This window comes from Geotrypetes seraphini, chromosome 9 (genome assembly GCF_902459505.1).
Source record: "Geotrypetes seraphini chromosome 9, aGeoSer1.1, whole genome shotgun sequence".
NCBI classification, from domain to species: domain Eukaryota; kingdom Metazoa; phylum Chordata; class Amphibia; order Gymnophiona; family Dermophiidae; genus Geotrypetes; species Geotrypetes seraphini.
The window spans coordinates 36394914-36411196 of record NC_047092.1 but is presented as its reverse complement, the minus strand read 5'-3'; the positions used below and the strand labels follow the sequence as shown (position 1 = coordinate 36411196).

Sequence of the window (16283 nt, the reverse complement as noted above, 5' to 3'; positions counted from 1 at the left end):
ACATCTATGAGATTTAAGAGTCTGATTTCAGCAAATAATAACAAACTATTATTGATACTGACGGGGGTCGCCATGCAACATATTACTGGAAATTGGAAAGATTATACTAAACTTAATTATACTTTTTGGTGGATTTCAGTCTGTCATATTTATAAAATGGAGAGGTTGCTTGCTATACAGCAAAGGAATTATCATAATTTTAAAAAGATTTGGGGCCATTGATTACATATTCTAATGATCAGACACCTTAAATACCTTGTTATTATATAAGAGATAGGTGGGGTGGGATTTGGAAATATGATATTTGCTAACTGATTTATTGTTAAGGGGGGGAAGGTTTCTTTTATACTTTAAGGATTATAAGTAAGATTGTCAAGTGATTTGTTAACATTTTTTTGTGATAATTATTTTACACTTGATGTAAGATATGAAAATGAATAAAGATTTAAAAAAAAAATTTATGGTAAACTCCTCTCATTTTTTTTTAAATTAACACCACCTTCAGACCCTATCTTTCTAACTTCTCTCAGATCTACCATGACTTCATTCCTTTCTAATAAAAAATCTGTCCACATCAAGATTCAAAATCTTCAGATGACTTCTGAAGAGAAAAAAAATAAAATCAGTACCAAAGATTCTTTCTCCCAGGGTTCTAATCTCTGATCAACTGATAAAAGAAATTTCCAATTAAATATCTTAAAGAGATGCTATCAAACTGCATTAGGACACTGGAAAAGTACAAGAGACAAGAGGGGCTCCCTTTGTGCCACCTCAACCCAAAAGGACATCTTAATGGCCAACCCACTCTTCCACCTACAAGTGCCTTTTTCCCCAACCAATGCTTCCTCCAAGGCAGTAACTCCTCTCAAAGTCTCTCTCCCTAGGCCTACCTTGTTTAAATCACTTAGTTTATGCAGGCCTCAGCTGAACATCACTGGCATTCACCCCCTCGCTTACCCCTGACCTGCCCACTTTTTGGGGGGCCATTCAGAAGCAATATTCAGCAGCACTACTCAGTTTAGGGCTGCTGAATATCAGCAATTGGGCAGCAACAAATTATTAGAGCAGGCCAGAGCTTCTCTAGCTCATTTAAGTAACTCTGAATACCGTACCACAGATTCCCTCAAAGGTTTTCTGCTTCTGATGTACCTAAAAAAAAAATTGTTACTATGAGGTTTTGCCTCTTTGGCATGTTTATCTTCATATTCTTTTTTAGCTTTCTTTAACAATGCTTTGCATTTAACTTGCCAGTGCGCATACAGGAGCATCAAAGCCATGTTGCTCCATAACAGGAACAAGTACCTGTCTCTTCCACTGGCTCACTCAGTGCACCTCAAAGCAGATTACAACAGCATCAAGACCTTACTAGGCACCTTGAAGTATGATGTGTGCAACTGGGAGGTCATCAGGGACTTCAAATTATGGCATTCCTAATGGGTCTCCAGGGTGGTTTTACCAAGTTACCCTGTTATCTTTGCCTTTGGGACAGCAGGAATACAAAGGTGCACTACCAAAGGTGGGACTGGCCACAGCAGATTGAGTTCTCTGTAGGGCGAAACAATGTCAAATGGGAACCACTTGTGGACTCCCGTAAGGTGCTGATGCTACCATTGCACATCAAATTGGGTCTAAAAACAATTTGTCAGAGTTCTAGATAAGGAGTCAGCAGCCTTCAAATACCTTCAAGACATCTTCCAAAAATCTGTCTGAGGCAAAGGTCAAAGCTGGTGTCTTCGTCGGACTACAGATAAAGAAGATCCTGGAACATAAGAATAGCTTTAATGGGGCAGACCAAGGATCCATCAAGCCCAGTAGCCCGTTCTCATGGTAGCCAATCTAGGTCACTAGTACCTGGCCAAAACCCAAAGAGTAGCAACATTCCCTACCGATCCAGGGCAAGCAGTGGCTACTCCCATGTCTCTCTCAATAACAGATTATGGACTTTTCCTCCAAGAAATTGTCCAAACCTTTCTTAAAACCAGCTATGCTATGTACTCTTACCACAACCTCTGGCAACGTGTTCCAGAGCTTAAATATTCTCTGAATGAACAAATATTTCCTATTGGTTTTAAAAGTATTTCCCTGTAATTTCATCAAGTGTCCCCTAGTCTTTGTAATTTTTGACGGAGTGAAAAATCGATCCATTTGTACCCATTCTATTCCACTCAGGATTTTGTAGACTTCAATCATATCTCCCCTCAGCCATCTCTTTTCAAAGCTGAAGAGCCCTAACCTTTTTAGTCTTTCCTCATACGATAGGAGAACCATCCCCTTTATCATCTTGGTTGCTCTTCTCTGAACCTTTTCCAGTGTCACTAAATCTTTCTTGAGATAAGACCAGAATTGAATGCAATACTCCAGGTGAGGCATTATAACATTCTTAGTCTTGTTAACCATTGCTTTTTAAATAATTCCCAGCATCCCGTTTGCTTTCCTGTGAAATGTGTCTGCAGTTTTGAAGATGTTAAATGTTTCCTCCCTGTGCTAAAACTGTGGCCCTTCAATTCAGATTAAAGTGGAGTTTTCTTTCAATCAATGAAGCCCAACTGAGGTTTTTGCTCCACTTTCTAGAAATTTTTCCTACATGTCTCCTGCAGTTTGAGCTTGAGGGTATGCTTGATGGATATTATTAGCTGTATATCTTAGCCAGGGGGGTTCCTTCTAAGGTTTCCTGTAGAGTATGTTATTTTGAATGTGGTTTACTGCGTGTCAATGGCCACAAATCTGGACTTGGAGGTTGAGAGGTACAATGTCTGCATCTATTAGACAAACGTGGTTTTTCTTATTACATAGAGCATTTTGAACCCCAGTTTGTTTGCATAAGTTAGATAGTTCAAAGTCAAATAGATGCTGGCATTGTCGTCTTGAAGCTGGGACTTTGGATCATCTATTGTACTATTGTCTCTTTTTTTTTAAAAGTTCTTTATTCATTTTAAATTTCTTACATCAAGTGATAAATATATAATACATATAATTTTCAATATACACTTGAATATCCATCAATATATATTTTAATACAAACATATATAAAAACCCCTTTTGCAATAAATTATATATCATCTGTTATTATAATATTGTACCCACCCTAACCCCTATTATATGATCTATCATTGTGCTATGATATCTGATCTTTAGAAAAAAGAGCCAATGGTCCCCAGATTTTATTAAATTTTTTAATATAACCATGTTGTAACGCTATTGCTTTTTCCATCTTATATATATGGCAAATAGAATTCCACCAAAAAGTGAAATTTAATTTTGTATGATCTTTCCAGTTTTGAGTAATTTGTTGTATGGCGACCCCTGTTAATATCAATAAAAGTTTATTATTGTTTGCTGATATTGGACTCTGTGTTCTCATTGCTGTTCCAAATAAAATTGTGTCATATGTAAGTCCAACATGATTTTCTAATAATATATTAATTTGGGGCCAAATTGTTTTCCAAAAGGCATTTATACAGGGACAAAAATAGATTAAATGATCTAATGTCCCAATTTCTACCTTACAATGCCAGCATCTATTAGATTTAGAACTATCTATTTTTTGTAACCGAGTAGGGGTCCATAAAACTCTATGTAATAAAAATAACCATGTTTGACTCATAGATGCTGACATTGTAGTATGTATTCTCCAGGACCAAAATTTTTGCCATTGAGTTGCAGAAATTGTCTGTCCTATCTCAATACTCCAAATGTCCCTAAGTCCTGTTCTTTTTTTTTTATTTAAAAATCCATATAATAATTTATACCATTTTGCGGCTTGGTGTCCCAAAAAATCTGCCTGAAAGCAAAGGATTTGCAAACTATATTGAGTATTAAGATTTTTCCATTCAGGGAACCCTTCCTGGATGGCTTGCTTCAATTGCATCCATTTAAAATATTGTGTTATGTTCAATCCAAATTTTTGTTGCAATTGTGAAAAACTAAGCATGGATCCATTTACTATAACATCATTTAAAGACCGTATACCTGCAATTATCCATTGCTTCCATATTATTTTGAATCCACCAATTTTGATCCTGGAGTTTACCCAAATGGATTGATGTAACGATTTAGTTATTGGATCTGTTGTAATATTACTAATAAATCTTATTGTTTTCCATGTATCTAATAAAATTCTGTGATCTTTATATCTCTTGGGCATTGTTATACTTATAAGATGTTCCGGATATAATGGAAACAGGAGTCGCCATTCTAAATATAACCAGTCTGGTACATTCTCCATGAGGTCTGGGAGGATCCAATACATACCCTGTCTTAAAATATAGGCTTGATGATACCTATAAAAATTTGGAAAATTTACCCCTCCCTCTCTAATTGTTTTTTGTAATGTTGCTAAAGCGATTCTTGGCCTTTTCCCAAACCAAACAAATTTTGTAAGTATTCTATTTAATTTTTTATAAAATGACCCCTGAAAAAATATCGGAATCATACTCATTTGATAACAAACCACAGGTAAGATCATCATTTTTATTGTTTGAACTCTTCCCCACCATGAAAGATGTAAAGGATTCCATTGCTCGCACATTTCTGTTATTTTTTTTAATAAAATTTTTTCATTTTCTGTTACTGTATCATCAATTGTATTTTTAATAACAATTCCTAAATATTTTATTCCTTCCTCTTTCCATTGGAATGAATATGAATCAAATAATCCTTTGGTACAATGGACATTAATTGGAAGAACTTCAGATTTTTCCCAATTTATTTTGTATCCAGAAAATTTACCAAATTTATCTAATAAATTTAATAAACATGGAATGGTATCTTCCGGTTTCCTCAAATATAAAAGAATATCATCTGCATATGCAGATAATTTATATTCCCAATTTGAAAATGTGATCCCCTTTATTCCCTTAGTTTGATTTATTGCAATTAATAAGGGTTCAAGAACAATATCAAAAAGTAAGGGAGATAAAGGACAACCTTGTCTAACCCCCCGTAACAAGTTAAATCTTTCTGAAATGTTATTATTTATATTTAATCTTGCTCCAGGAGAGCTATACAATGTTTGAATCATTTTAATAAAAAAGGGACCTATTCCAAACCATTTTAAAGCTTGATACATAAATTTCCACTCCACTCTATCAAATGCTTTCTCTGCATCTAACGATATTAAGAAAGCTGGTTCATTCATAGTTTTCGCTAAGTTTAAAGAATGAAGTGCCAGTCTGGTATTATGTGAGGAATGTCTTTTAGCAACGAATCCTGTTTGGTGTACATCTATAATAAAAGGAAGAGCTTTTGCCAATCTTAATGCTAATACTTTAGCAAGCAATTTTTCATCTACATTCAACAATGATATGGGCCTGTAGTTTGAAACCAATGTAGGATCCCTGTTTGGTTTTGGTAAGACAATAATTACAGAATCTGCCATAGTACCTGATATATTTTCATTATGTATCTGATATTGATATAAATTTAATAAATAAGGCAATATAATATTTTGAAATGTTTTATAAAATTCAACAGTATATCCATCTCCACCTGGAGCGGATCCAACTCTAAGAGATTTCAATGCTAGTTCTATTTCTTTTAATGATATATGTTCTTCTAAACTTCCTTTTATATGTTCTGGAATATTTGGTCCAATAATTGAATTTAAAAACTCTAAGCCATCTTGTTCTTTATTTTCACACGAATCTGAAGTATATAGACTCTTATAAAAATCAAGAAATTGTTTTACAATATCTTTAGTGCTGGTGTGTGTATTACCTTTTGTATCTTTTATTGCAATAATTTTAGTTTTTCTTTTTTTTGCTTTAAGAAAATTTGCCAACATTTTTCCAGCTTTATTTGAGTTTCCATAATATCTAAATTGCTGACAGAACATTTCTTTTCTAACAAATTGTGAAGAGAGTTCATTATATTTAGTTTTAACTTTTAATAGTTTTTGTAATACTACATTTTCCCATTTAATAATTAATTTTTTTTCTAATGATTTAATTTCTTCCTCTAATTCCATAAATTGTTTTTTAAGCTGTTTTTTCATAAAAGCCGAATATGATATAATGTTTCCTCTCATTGTAGCTTTACAAGCATCCCATATAATTTCAATATTCATATTGTCTGTGCTATTAATTTGAAAAAACTCTTTCATCTTTACTTTTAGGTCTGTTACAAAATTTTCATCAGCAAGTAAGGCATTATCAAATTTCCAAATTGATGTAAAATTTGTTTTTATATCATTTTTTAGATCAATCCACACACCAGCATGATCAGAAATTATAATAGGATCAATAACTGCTTTCATAACTTTTTGTGCTAAATTACTAGAAACAAATATATAATCAATTCTTGAAAATGATTTATGGACCTGAGAACAAAAAGAATATTCCTGATCATTAAAATGAAGAATACGCCATATATCTACCAAATCACAAGATTGTATCAAATTTTCTAGCCCTAATGATTTTATAATTTTACTAGGTTTCTTATCCAAAATAGGATCCATAACAGCATTGAAATCTCCAGCTACTATCAAATTTGAAGTAGCCAATGGTAGTAATATCTGTTGAATTTTTTTAAAAAACTCCATTTGATTTGAATTAGGAGCATATAAATTAAATAAGTCCAGGGTTGTATTTCCCATTATCATTTTGATATGTACCCATCTTCCTAATGGATCAATTTTTATAAGTTTAAAATCAGCAGTACATTTCTTATTAATAAGTATGGCTACTCCTGCCTTTTTCCCTAAGGCAGGAGCAAAAAAACATTTAGATACCCATCCCCCAATTAGTTTATTAGATTCATTCCCTGTAAGATGTGTCTCTTGCATGAAATAGATATCCGCATTTTGCTTGTGAAGGAAACCTAACATTTTTTTTCTTTTTACTGGGTGATTCAGACCATTGACGTTAATGGAAAAAATTTTAATTGTCATTTAATAATTTGAGTAAAATAAAATATCTTCTTAATAATAAAATTTTGATCAGATATCTGCACTTTTCTTTAATTATTCTAGATTTAATTATTAATTTTCCCCTCTTCCTATTCCCATCCCCCACCCCACCCTCCCTTTTAATTAAAAATTGTGTATACTTGGTAACACGCATCCTAAGTCGATAATAAAGCACTCCATAAGACCTGTTCTTATTGTATTCTATAAATTAAAACATTTGTTATTTAAATGAAATATAATATAATTTAGCCATGTTACACACATATATATATATATATATATAATATTCAAAGCATATTATATTGTTAATTTATCTAAATTGTTATTTTTGTAATAAATATATATCAATAAATAATCCCTTATTTGTTTTATTTTAAATAATATGGGAATTCAATGATATATAATTAAGTATTTTATAATCAAAAAATTCCCCTCCTATGGAGGAACCCACCGTAAAAGCACATCTCGATTTCACATATATATTTCTTTTACTTTTATGTTAGTTGAATCCAGAAGAGAGAATAATTTCAATACAAACTCATTTCCTTCAAGTATATCTCAGTCCATCTTTATTCTTGATTGTAGTTTTCTATTCCGTTTTGAATTTTCATTTTCTCTTCTTTTCTTCTTTTTCCAATGTATGTAGTTCTTCTCTTTATATGATCAATACGATGCAACAACAAGATCTGTCCATAAGTTCAACGGTTATACAAAAGTCTTTCTTTATAGTTCCGGTGTCTGCTCTGTCCATCACATGTAGTTCCCTCGCTTTGACATCTGGGAATCTGAGTCTTTATTCTCTCCTCTGTATCTAGTGTTATATATGTTCGAGATGCACCCTCACTGCGCATCCCCCCATGGAGGAAGATCTTTACTTTATATTGTATTAAATTAATTAAAATTATAAAATTATAAAGTAGTCTTTCAAATATTTTCTATTTTTCTAAAAATGAAAATCATTTATCTGAAAATTATTAATTAATATTGAATGTTCCTAAACATCTTTCCTTATAAATTCATTCTTTAATATTATATTATATTTTCTTTTAATACATTCATATCTTCCTTTAATAAACTTAGTTCATGTTTAAAACATTCACTTATTCCCTTAATAGAAGTTTTTTTTTTTTTTTGTTTTTTTTTTGGAATTTTGATTTCATTTGAATTCCATTTTTGAATATCGTTAGTGTAGAATATTTGAATTGATTTGAATATATTACATTCTATATAGTTTTTCCAAATCAATTTAAAATACCTTTTTATCAAATTAGTTATTTAACTATATTCAGTTATCTATATATAGGAACTAAAATATGATAAACAATTTAAGAAGACATTGGTACTTCCTGGTTTTGAATAAATTTTTCTAATTTCTCTGGATCATTGAAAGATAAAGTTTTGTTTCCAATTGTCACTTTCATAGTAGCAGGGTATACCAATCCAAACTTCGCTCCTAATTCTCTCAGCTTTGGTCTTAAATCCAATAACTTCTTTCTTTTTACAGCTGTATTTTTTGCGAAATCCGGCACTAGATGTATAAAAGCATCCTGATACTTCAAACTAGAGAATGACACGGTGAAAAAATTGGTCCCCGTCACCGCCCCGTCCCCGTCTCACCATCCCCGTCACCGCCCCGTCCCCGTCTCACCATCCCCGTCACCGCCCCGTCCCCGTCTCACCATCCTCTTCACCGCCCCGTCACCGCCACTGCCACCCCATTCACCGCCCCGTCACCGCCACTGCAATCCCATTCACTTTTCTTTATTTACGTATAAAGGAAACATTCTTTAAAACTTTAAAACTTAGTTAAATATTTGTTAATAACTATACAAAAACAAAACACGCAGAGAAAAAATTAATTAATATAAATTCCCTGACTTCCCTGCACTGTCCCCCCTTGAAGGTCTGTCCCCATCCTGAAAGCCTGATGCCCTCCCCCCCCCCCGACGTCCGATACATCCCTCCCCCCGAAGGACCACCGACTCCCCAACAATATCGGGCCAGGAGGGAGCCCAAATCCTCCTGGCCACGGCGACCCCCTAACCCCTTCTAGGCATGGACCTTTTCTATTTGGACAAAAATTGACAGGTATAATTCTGCTCAGGCTTTGAGTTCTAATCAAGTAGGTCTCTAGAGGGTCCTCATTTGCAGTGGAGTAGGGTCAGAGCATTTTAAGCCACTGGACTGCACTTGAGAAATCAAGTGCCAGTTGATACAAGTTAGAATCAAATATTTGGCATTTTCTGAACTAACTAGACTGAAGCTGGTGTGTGACATTTTTCTTTTACATTGGTTTTTGTTTTTGTCTAAAGAATGATGATAGAAGGTGACAAGGTGCCTATGCCATAAATCTTAAAGGTGTTCCATGCACATGACCTGGATGATGAGTGGAATGGGCATAGATGGCAGTGTTACTTAAGGCTTTTGTTTATGCTTATAGATTTTATTTACGATTAATATGAACCACAATGGGTACAGCTTTTAACATTTTTGATTTGATTTTCTCATCTCTTTCAATGGTCTTGCCACTAAGAATCCTCCTGGCCACGGCGACCCCCTAACCCCACCCCGCACTACATTACGGGCAGGAGGGATCCCAGGCCCTCCTGCCCTCGACGCAAACCCCCCTCCCCCCAACGACCGCCCCCCCCAGCCGACCCGCGATCCCCCTGGCGACCCCCACGACCCCCCCACCCCCCTTCCCCGTACCTTTGGTAGTTGGCCGGACAGACGGGAGCCAAACCCGCCTGTCCGGCAGGCAGCCAACGAAGGAATGAGGCCGGATTGGCCCATCCATCCTAAAGCTCCGCCTACTGGTGGGGCCTAAGGCGCGTGGGCCAATCAGAATAGGCCCTGGAGCCTTAGGTCCCACCTGGGGGCGCGGCCTGAGGCACATGGTCGGGTTGGGCCCATGTGCCTCAGGCCGCGCCCCCAGGTGGGACCTAAGGCTCCAGGGCCTATTCTGATTGGCCCACGCGCCTTAGGCCCCACCAGTAGGCGGAGCTTTAGGATGGATGGGCCAATCCGGCCTCATTCCTTCGTTGGCTGCCTGCCGGACAGGCGGGTTTGGCTCCCGTCTGTCCGGCCAACTACCAAAGGTACGGGGAAGGGGGGTGGGGGAGTCGTGGGAGTCGCCAGGGGGATCGCGGGTCGGCTGGGGGGGCGGTCGGAGGTTCTTGGGGGGGCGGTCGTTGGGGGGGGAGGGGGGTTTGCGTCGAGGGCAGGAGGGCCTGGGATCCCTCCTGCCCGTAATGTAGTGCGGGGTGGGGTTAGGGGGTCGCCGTGGCCAGGAGGGTTTGGGCTCCCTTCTGGCCCGATATTGTCGGGAAGTCGGCGGTCCTTCGGGGTGGGGGTGCGAGTGGTCCTGCCGGGGGGGGGGGGATGTATCGGACGTCGGGGAGTCGGCCGGGCAAGAGGGCTTGGGCTCCCTCTTGCTCCGATCGCGGGTGCGGGTGGGAGCGCGTGCGAGCGGTCGTTCGGGGTGGGGGTGCGAGCGGTCCTGCTGGGGGGGGTGAATCGGGCGTCGGGCGGTAAATAGCGGTTCCTAGAAGGGGGTACATTGGCCCGCGGGGACAAACCTGTTCACCGTTTCCGCGGTCGGTGAATGGCCTTGTCCCCGTCACCGCAGCGACTGCTAGTTTTCTTCCCCGTTTTCGGCGGTGACCCGCGGCTTAAATGCGGTGGCCGCGGGTAAACCGTCACCGTGTCATTCTCTACTTCAAACCTTTATTTTTCTTGGCCAGTTGTAATATTTCTATGGCCTGTTGGTGTCGCAATAGTTTAAAAATAAAAGGTCTTGGTCCTTGCTGGTTTACTGCTCTTTTTAACGGCACTCTATGTGCTCTTTCTATTTCTATGGGAAATTTCGTTTGTAAAGGAAGTAGCTTAGGAAGTAATTTTTCAATGAAGGTGACAGGATTTCCCATTTCTGCTCCTTCCGGCAAGCCAATCAGACGGATGTTACTTCTTCGTTCACGATTCGAAAAATCTTCCAGGTCTTTAATAAGTATTTCAATTTTTTTCCTGTCTGCTTGGCTATAACTGATTTCCTCTTCAACTGTCAGCATTCTTTCTTCTAAGTTGTTAGATTTCAATTCAAGCACATCCATCTTCTTATTTATATTTGAAACCTCTTCTGTTAAATCGGTAACTTTTTTAGTAATAATAGAAAGCATTTCTTTAATTTCTTTTAACTCTTTCATAACTTCTGTGTCTGTCAGTTTTAAACTGCTCTCCTGCTCCGGTTTTGCCCTTTTGCTACTTCCTGATACAGCGAAGTCATTTTTATTCTGTTTACCAGTTGCCATCCTTTTTTCTTCTTTATTATTCATAGGACCAGTGAAATTTTAATATTTCTTCCGTTTTCATTCAATTTATTTAATCTTTCAAGGTCTTTTTAATGGAGCTCTTCAATTACACGACTTTCTTCATGCGTGTCCAAGCCACGCCCCCTGTACTATTGTCTCTTGATACTTAAATTTTGGAGGTCTATTTGGGATCAAAAAAACAATATATTAGAAAATCCAGTGGCATTAATGTACGATACCATCCTATTTGGTATGTTCATGAGGGCTAAAAGCCAAATATCTGTTCAAAATAATAAACTTCCCTTTATAATGACAGAGGTTGCCATACAACTCATTTTGGGGAACTGGAAGAATTGGGATAAGTTAAGTTATACATTTTTGTGGGAATCTCTGTTATATATTTAAAATGGAACGTATGATGTCCATTCAGCAGGGAAGGTATAAGAAATTTATGGATGTTTGAGAACCATTAACTAAGTATTGTACGGATTGATAATGACTTCTTTTGATGTTCTTTTAAACATACACATCCAGGGTGGGAGGGTGGGGAGGGGAGGTTTGATATGAAATTGATTTAGGGAGGGTGGGGGGAAAATAAGTTTTTTTTCATAAATACATATAAGTTTAATGTGTTTTACTGTTAATATCATATATACATATATTTGCTGGTGTGCACAATTGATGTTTGGAAATTGAATAAAGATTTAAAAAAAAAAAAAAAAAAAAGAATATGGTTTATCGTACTCTTCTCATTTTTTGATAATTGAAATCACCCATTATTACACCGTTGCCTAATTCTCCAGCTTCTAGCATTTGTATACAGACACTTCAAATTGTGTTTTGCTCCTTGTAACTACAGGCTGATGAGAAGGCAGGGAAAATTTGAGTCTTTTACTCAGCCTTCCTCTTAAACTCTCCTGGCTTTCTTTTACCATTATTGAAACCTCTCTATTGGGATGCCCTAAATATCCTGTTTCAATAGTATCCTTCAAGGATACCTCACATCGAACCATTTGCTTCTGGGCAACTGTCAGCTTTCCCTGGAGTGCAAGGAATTTCCCAAGAAGTTAATTAGGAAGGAGGAAAGTGGCTTGGAATAGTTTTGTCACATTGGTGAAGGGTTTCCCGAGCAATCAAAAGGCCAAAAACTACTTGGACCTGACAAACTTTCTGGAAAGTACCCTGGATGTAATAACAGAGAGAATTACCCTTATAGTAACATTCGCCTTGGAGTTTGATAGGGACTTAGTTTTTCGTTCTTATTTCAGGTACATGAAGGACTCTTTCCTTGGCTCAACAGTAAGAATTATTCCTGATATTTCCAAAGAAATGCAGAAGAAAAGGAAGGATTTCTTATTATATCACCCTAGAGCAGTTGCCCTAGGGGCGTCATTTGTCTTAAAATTTCCTGTTAAATGCTGTGTCTCTTTGCAAGGGAAGAATTTCTTATTTTATGAACCTAAGCAATTGCTAGAATTTATTGTAGCTAGAGAAGGGGGAGGGGTATCTATTGGTTTAAAGGCTATGTCCACAGTATAACAAACTGGCTCTTTGGGGGAGATATCATGCTTTCTAATCTGTCTAACTGAGATTTATATACCTCATGTATTTGTTATTTTCCTTGTTCTTGGATCTAGAATTTGTGGACTAAATAATTTGTTTTATTTCCTTACATATATATCTACCTGTATAGTCATTGTGACTTTAGGTTTCAATTTCCTGTTTCTCTTGCAAGTGTATTTTGCTTGTTTGTTATATTAAAGTTTCAATAAATAAAAAGTTAAAAAAGAAGGATCATTTTCTTACAGTATCTATACAATGGTGCTGGCATGTACTTGCTTTGCATCCTTATTTTCTGCTTATTCCATGATTGCCTATACTAGAGGCAAGAATGTTCATGAGACAGTGGATGCTCTACATTGACAATTGTACTTAATGATTTGGGGTAATATAAAAGGGACAGAGGAACAAAGAAAATGATTGCAAAAACTGTCATAGCCAGTCTGCCCATCCACACCACACATTTATAGTTTCAATGATCCTGATTTCTGTGCACAGACCACAGATGGGGGGAAAGCTAGACAAATCTGAAGGATGGAGAATATTTCATAATAGATATACGACTTCTTGCATGTCCACTGGCGTAGTATATTTCATTGTCTGCCATGTTTAATATGGTATATGGGGAGCACCAGCTATTCTTTTTAAAATGTGTTTAGCTGAGCACAATAGCTGGCTGAATATCCAATCTCTCAGTGTTCCCTGTATAGATCACTCTATCTTGAAATGCTATCAGTTTGGTGACATGAAGTGAAAAATTGCATCAAGGCAGATTCACATTGGGGAATCTCTTACTAACTTCAAGGGACAAATTGGATATTTGAAGACATCTAAGGGTTTGAATATGAAAGTAGAATGTCACATAGTAAATGACAGCAGATAAAGCCCCGAACGGTCCATCCAGTCTGCCCAACAGTCACACGTCTTATAAATTTATGATTACATTTTCATTTCTTCTTTGATAATTCTGAGACATAGACCGTAGAAGTCCGCCCAGTACTGTCCTTAGGTTCCAACTAGTGACGTTGCCGTCGAAGCTCACTCCAGCCTAACCAAACCATCTTGTCATTTGTGGGATACAGACCATAATAGTCTGCCCAGCACTACGAATCCTCATGTTCCTAATTACTGGAGTCTCCATTAAAGCCTTCCCCAACATATCCTAAACCAAATTGCCACATATGGGACACAGACCATACAAGTCAGCCCAGTATCGGCCATAGTTAGTTTTATACCATTCATTTTGTAATTATAGTAACATATAGTATCATGTTCATTTGTTAACTTACTAGTACATTAGTCTACCGTTTGATGAGTTTGTGTGTCCATTACTAGCTACGTGTAGCAGCTGTGTTTACATCAGCTGCTGAAGTCCTTTGCTCTTTCATGCAGATGGAAGCTGCAAATGTGGGCTGGATATTATGGTTAAACTGGAGCTGATCAAGAACCTTTATTTCAAACCACTACTCTGCCTCAGCGACAGAGCACTTTGGTGAATGAAGATTTGGTTTTAGCACCATAGGGTCCTGCCTGAATTTATCAGGCAAAGGACTTCCATCAGTTTTAGATAGGTAGGTTGCTTATTATTTAAATTACAAAAAATGAAAAAAAATCAATCCTACAATCTGACTGAGAACTGTAGCTTGGAGCAAGTTTAACCAAGTTGGTATGCTGACCCATTGAATCTTCAATACTTCATTTAATTGTAACATGTAGTCTTAAGGGTGCTGGGTTTTGGACAGTGTGGATCTCTGCATAACAAACTTTTTTAGAAGTGGAGGAGAGATCTTGCATTAGCAGATTGGTTTCTCTCTGATATTCTGTAAACTATAATCTTAACCTGTACTTATAAGTGAATGGTTATGATGTTAATGTGCATGAGTCTAAAAAAATCCATAGTATGAGTGCATGTATATTTCTTTGAGAGTGCTAAAATCAAAAATTGAACAATACATGATAATATTTGTGTGTCTTTAATGTGTCCTATGTCATGTGTTCTGTTGCACTGCTGTATTACAGATGCTTATTCACAATGATTTTATATAAAAAGCAAATGTTTCCATTTTATTTAGCTTACTAAAGAAATGTGAAGGCTTGTAAATGTTTAAAAACAGCGTCTATTCCAAAAAGCAGCATCTATAACTTGAACTATACTATTCATGCTTAAACCCACAAACCCCTTGGCAAGCAGTCAAGGACACACAGCTTGAACACCAAAATTACCTTGCAAAGCATGACCCAGCAAGGCATCAAGTTCAGGATTTCGCTCTGCTTTCTCTTTCAGCATGTGAAACAGTAGCTGATTTTGGGTAGCACTGGTTATTTCAGTTTGCTTAAGTCGACCTTCAAGAACTTTCACTTGTGCTTCCTTCTGGGCCGCTTGGAGACCCTGTAAGAAAAAGAGCACACACACAAAAAATGATCAATCTGTTCAAGAACATAAAGTAGCCGACGACCTCCAAGGGTTTTTGTGAAACACGTGCCTTGCACTATTCTCCACTTTTACCTTATTAACTGCCATGGAAAGGAAGTGGTCTAGCAGATATCGTGCTTCTGTTAGAGTGCAGGAACTAATCACTGCAGTAACGTCCAAAGTGTCACCTTCCTCCTATTGAACCAAAATGGTACAGTTACTTTTTCTTTTATTCTTCTCTTATAATTACTCTATTTCCACCTCTCCTAACTGCTATAGAGTTGGAGAAGAAAGTGCTGGGGAACAGGGATAGGGAATGTGTGGGAGGGGGATGGGCTTAAGAAAGAAAAAATAAGTGGAGGGCTTCTCAACTATCTCCTCGAAGCACACCAAGTCAGGAGGTTTTTCAGGATTATCACAACAAACATGAATGAGATACATTTGCATAGAGCAGAGACCCATATGCAAATCGGTCTTATGTATATTTATTGTGGTATTTCTGAAAACCTGATTGGCAAGGTGTTCCTCCAGGATTGGGTTGAGAAGCATAGTGGTAGACTATTTTAATAATGCAAATTACTCAGAATGCACCATCAACAGCAAAATCATCCACATCAAGAGAGAAACCCCTCAGGATAACTGTATATTTGGAGGAGGACTTATTCCTCTACTTGCCCACCCACTTTGTCCAGCAATGATCTGGACTCCCACACTGAAGTATTTTTTGCCAACATGGCTCCTCTTAGAAAATAGAGAAGATAACTTTCTAAGTAATTCTGGACCACTAGCTGCTTCAGTAAGCAAATACTGCATTGAAGAGGTCCATCTTACCTTTGTTTCTTCCATCTGCATGATATTTGCCTGGCAGTCAGAAATGCTGTCATTAATATAATCTATATTCGCAGTTAGGGATTCCAGCTCCTCATTGATGTTGGTCACATTTCTGTCCACCTCACTAGTCTCCTTCATGATGCGTTCCCTTTTTTTAGAAAGCTTCTCTCTTCGTTTTGTGAGTTCTTCACGTTGCTGTTAATCAAAGAAAGGTTTCAAAAGTACACTGCCATAATAAACAGCACAATTATTCTACCTCCAGTGTATA

The 16283-nt window shown here is 37.2% G+C and overlaps 1 protein-coding gene across 6 annotated transcripts in view; it reads right to left on the bottom strand.

The window, feature by feature from the left end:
- The window catches only part of KIF21A (kinesin family member 21A), a 230741-nt gene that overhangs the window by 75770 nt on the left and 138688 nt on the right, over positions 1–16283 (bottom strand). For all 6 annotated transcript variants that reach the window (XM_033959317.1, XM_033959319.1, XM_033959321.1 and 3 more), the window contains exons 20-22: positions 16016–16210; positions 15278–15379; positions 14995–15160 (exon numbers count right to left, since the gene is read on the bottom strand). In XM_033959317.1, coding sequence (XP_033815208.1) covers positions 14995–15160; positions 15278–15379; positions 16016–16210 — 463 coding nt within the window. The remainder of the gene's footprint in view (positions 1–14994; positions 15161–15277; positions 15380–16015; positions 16211–16283) is intronic.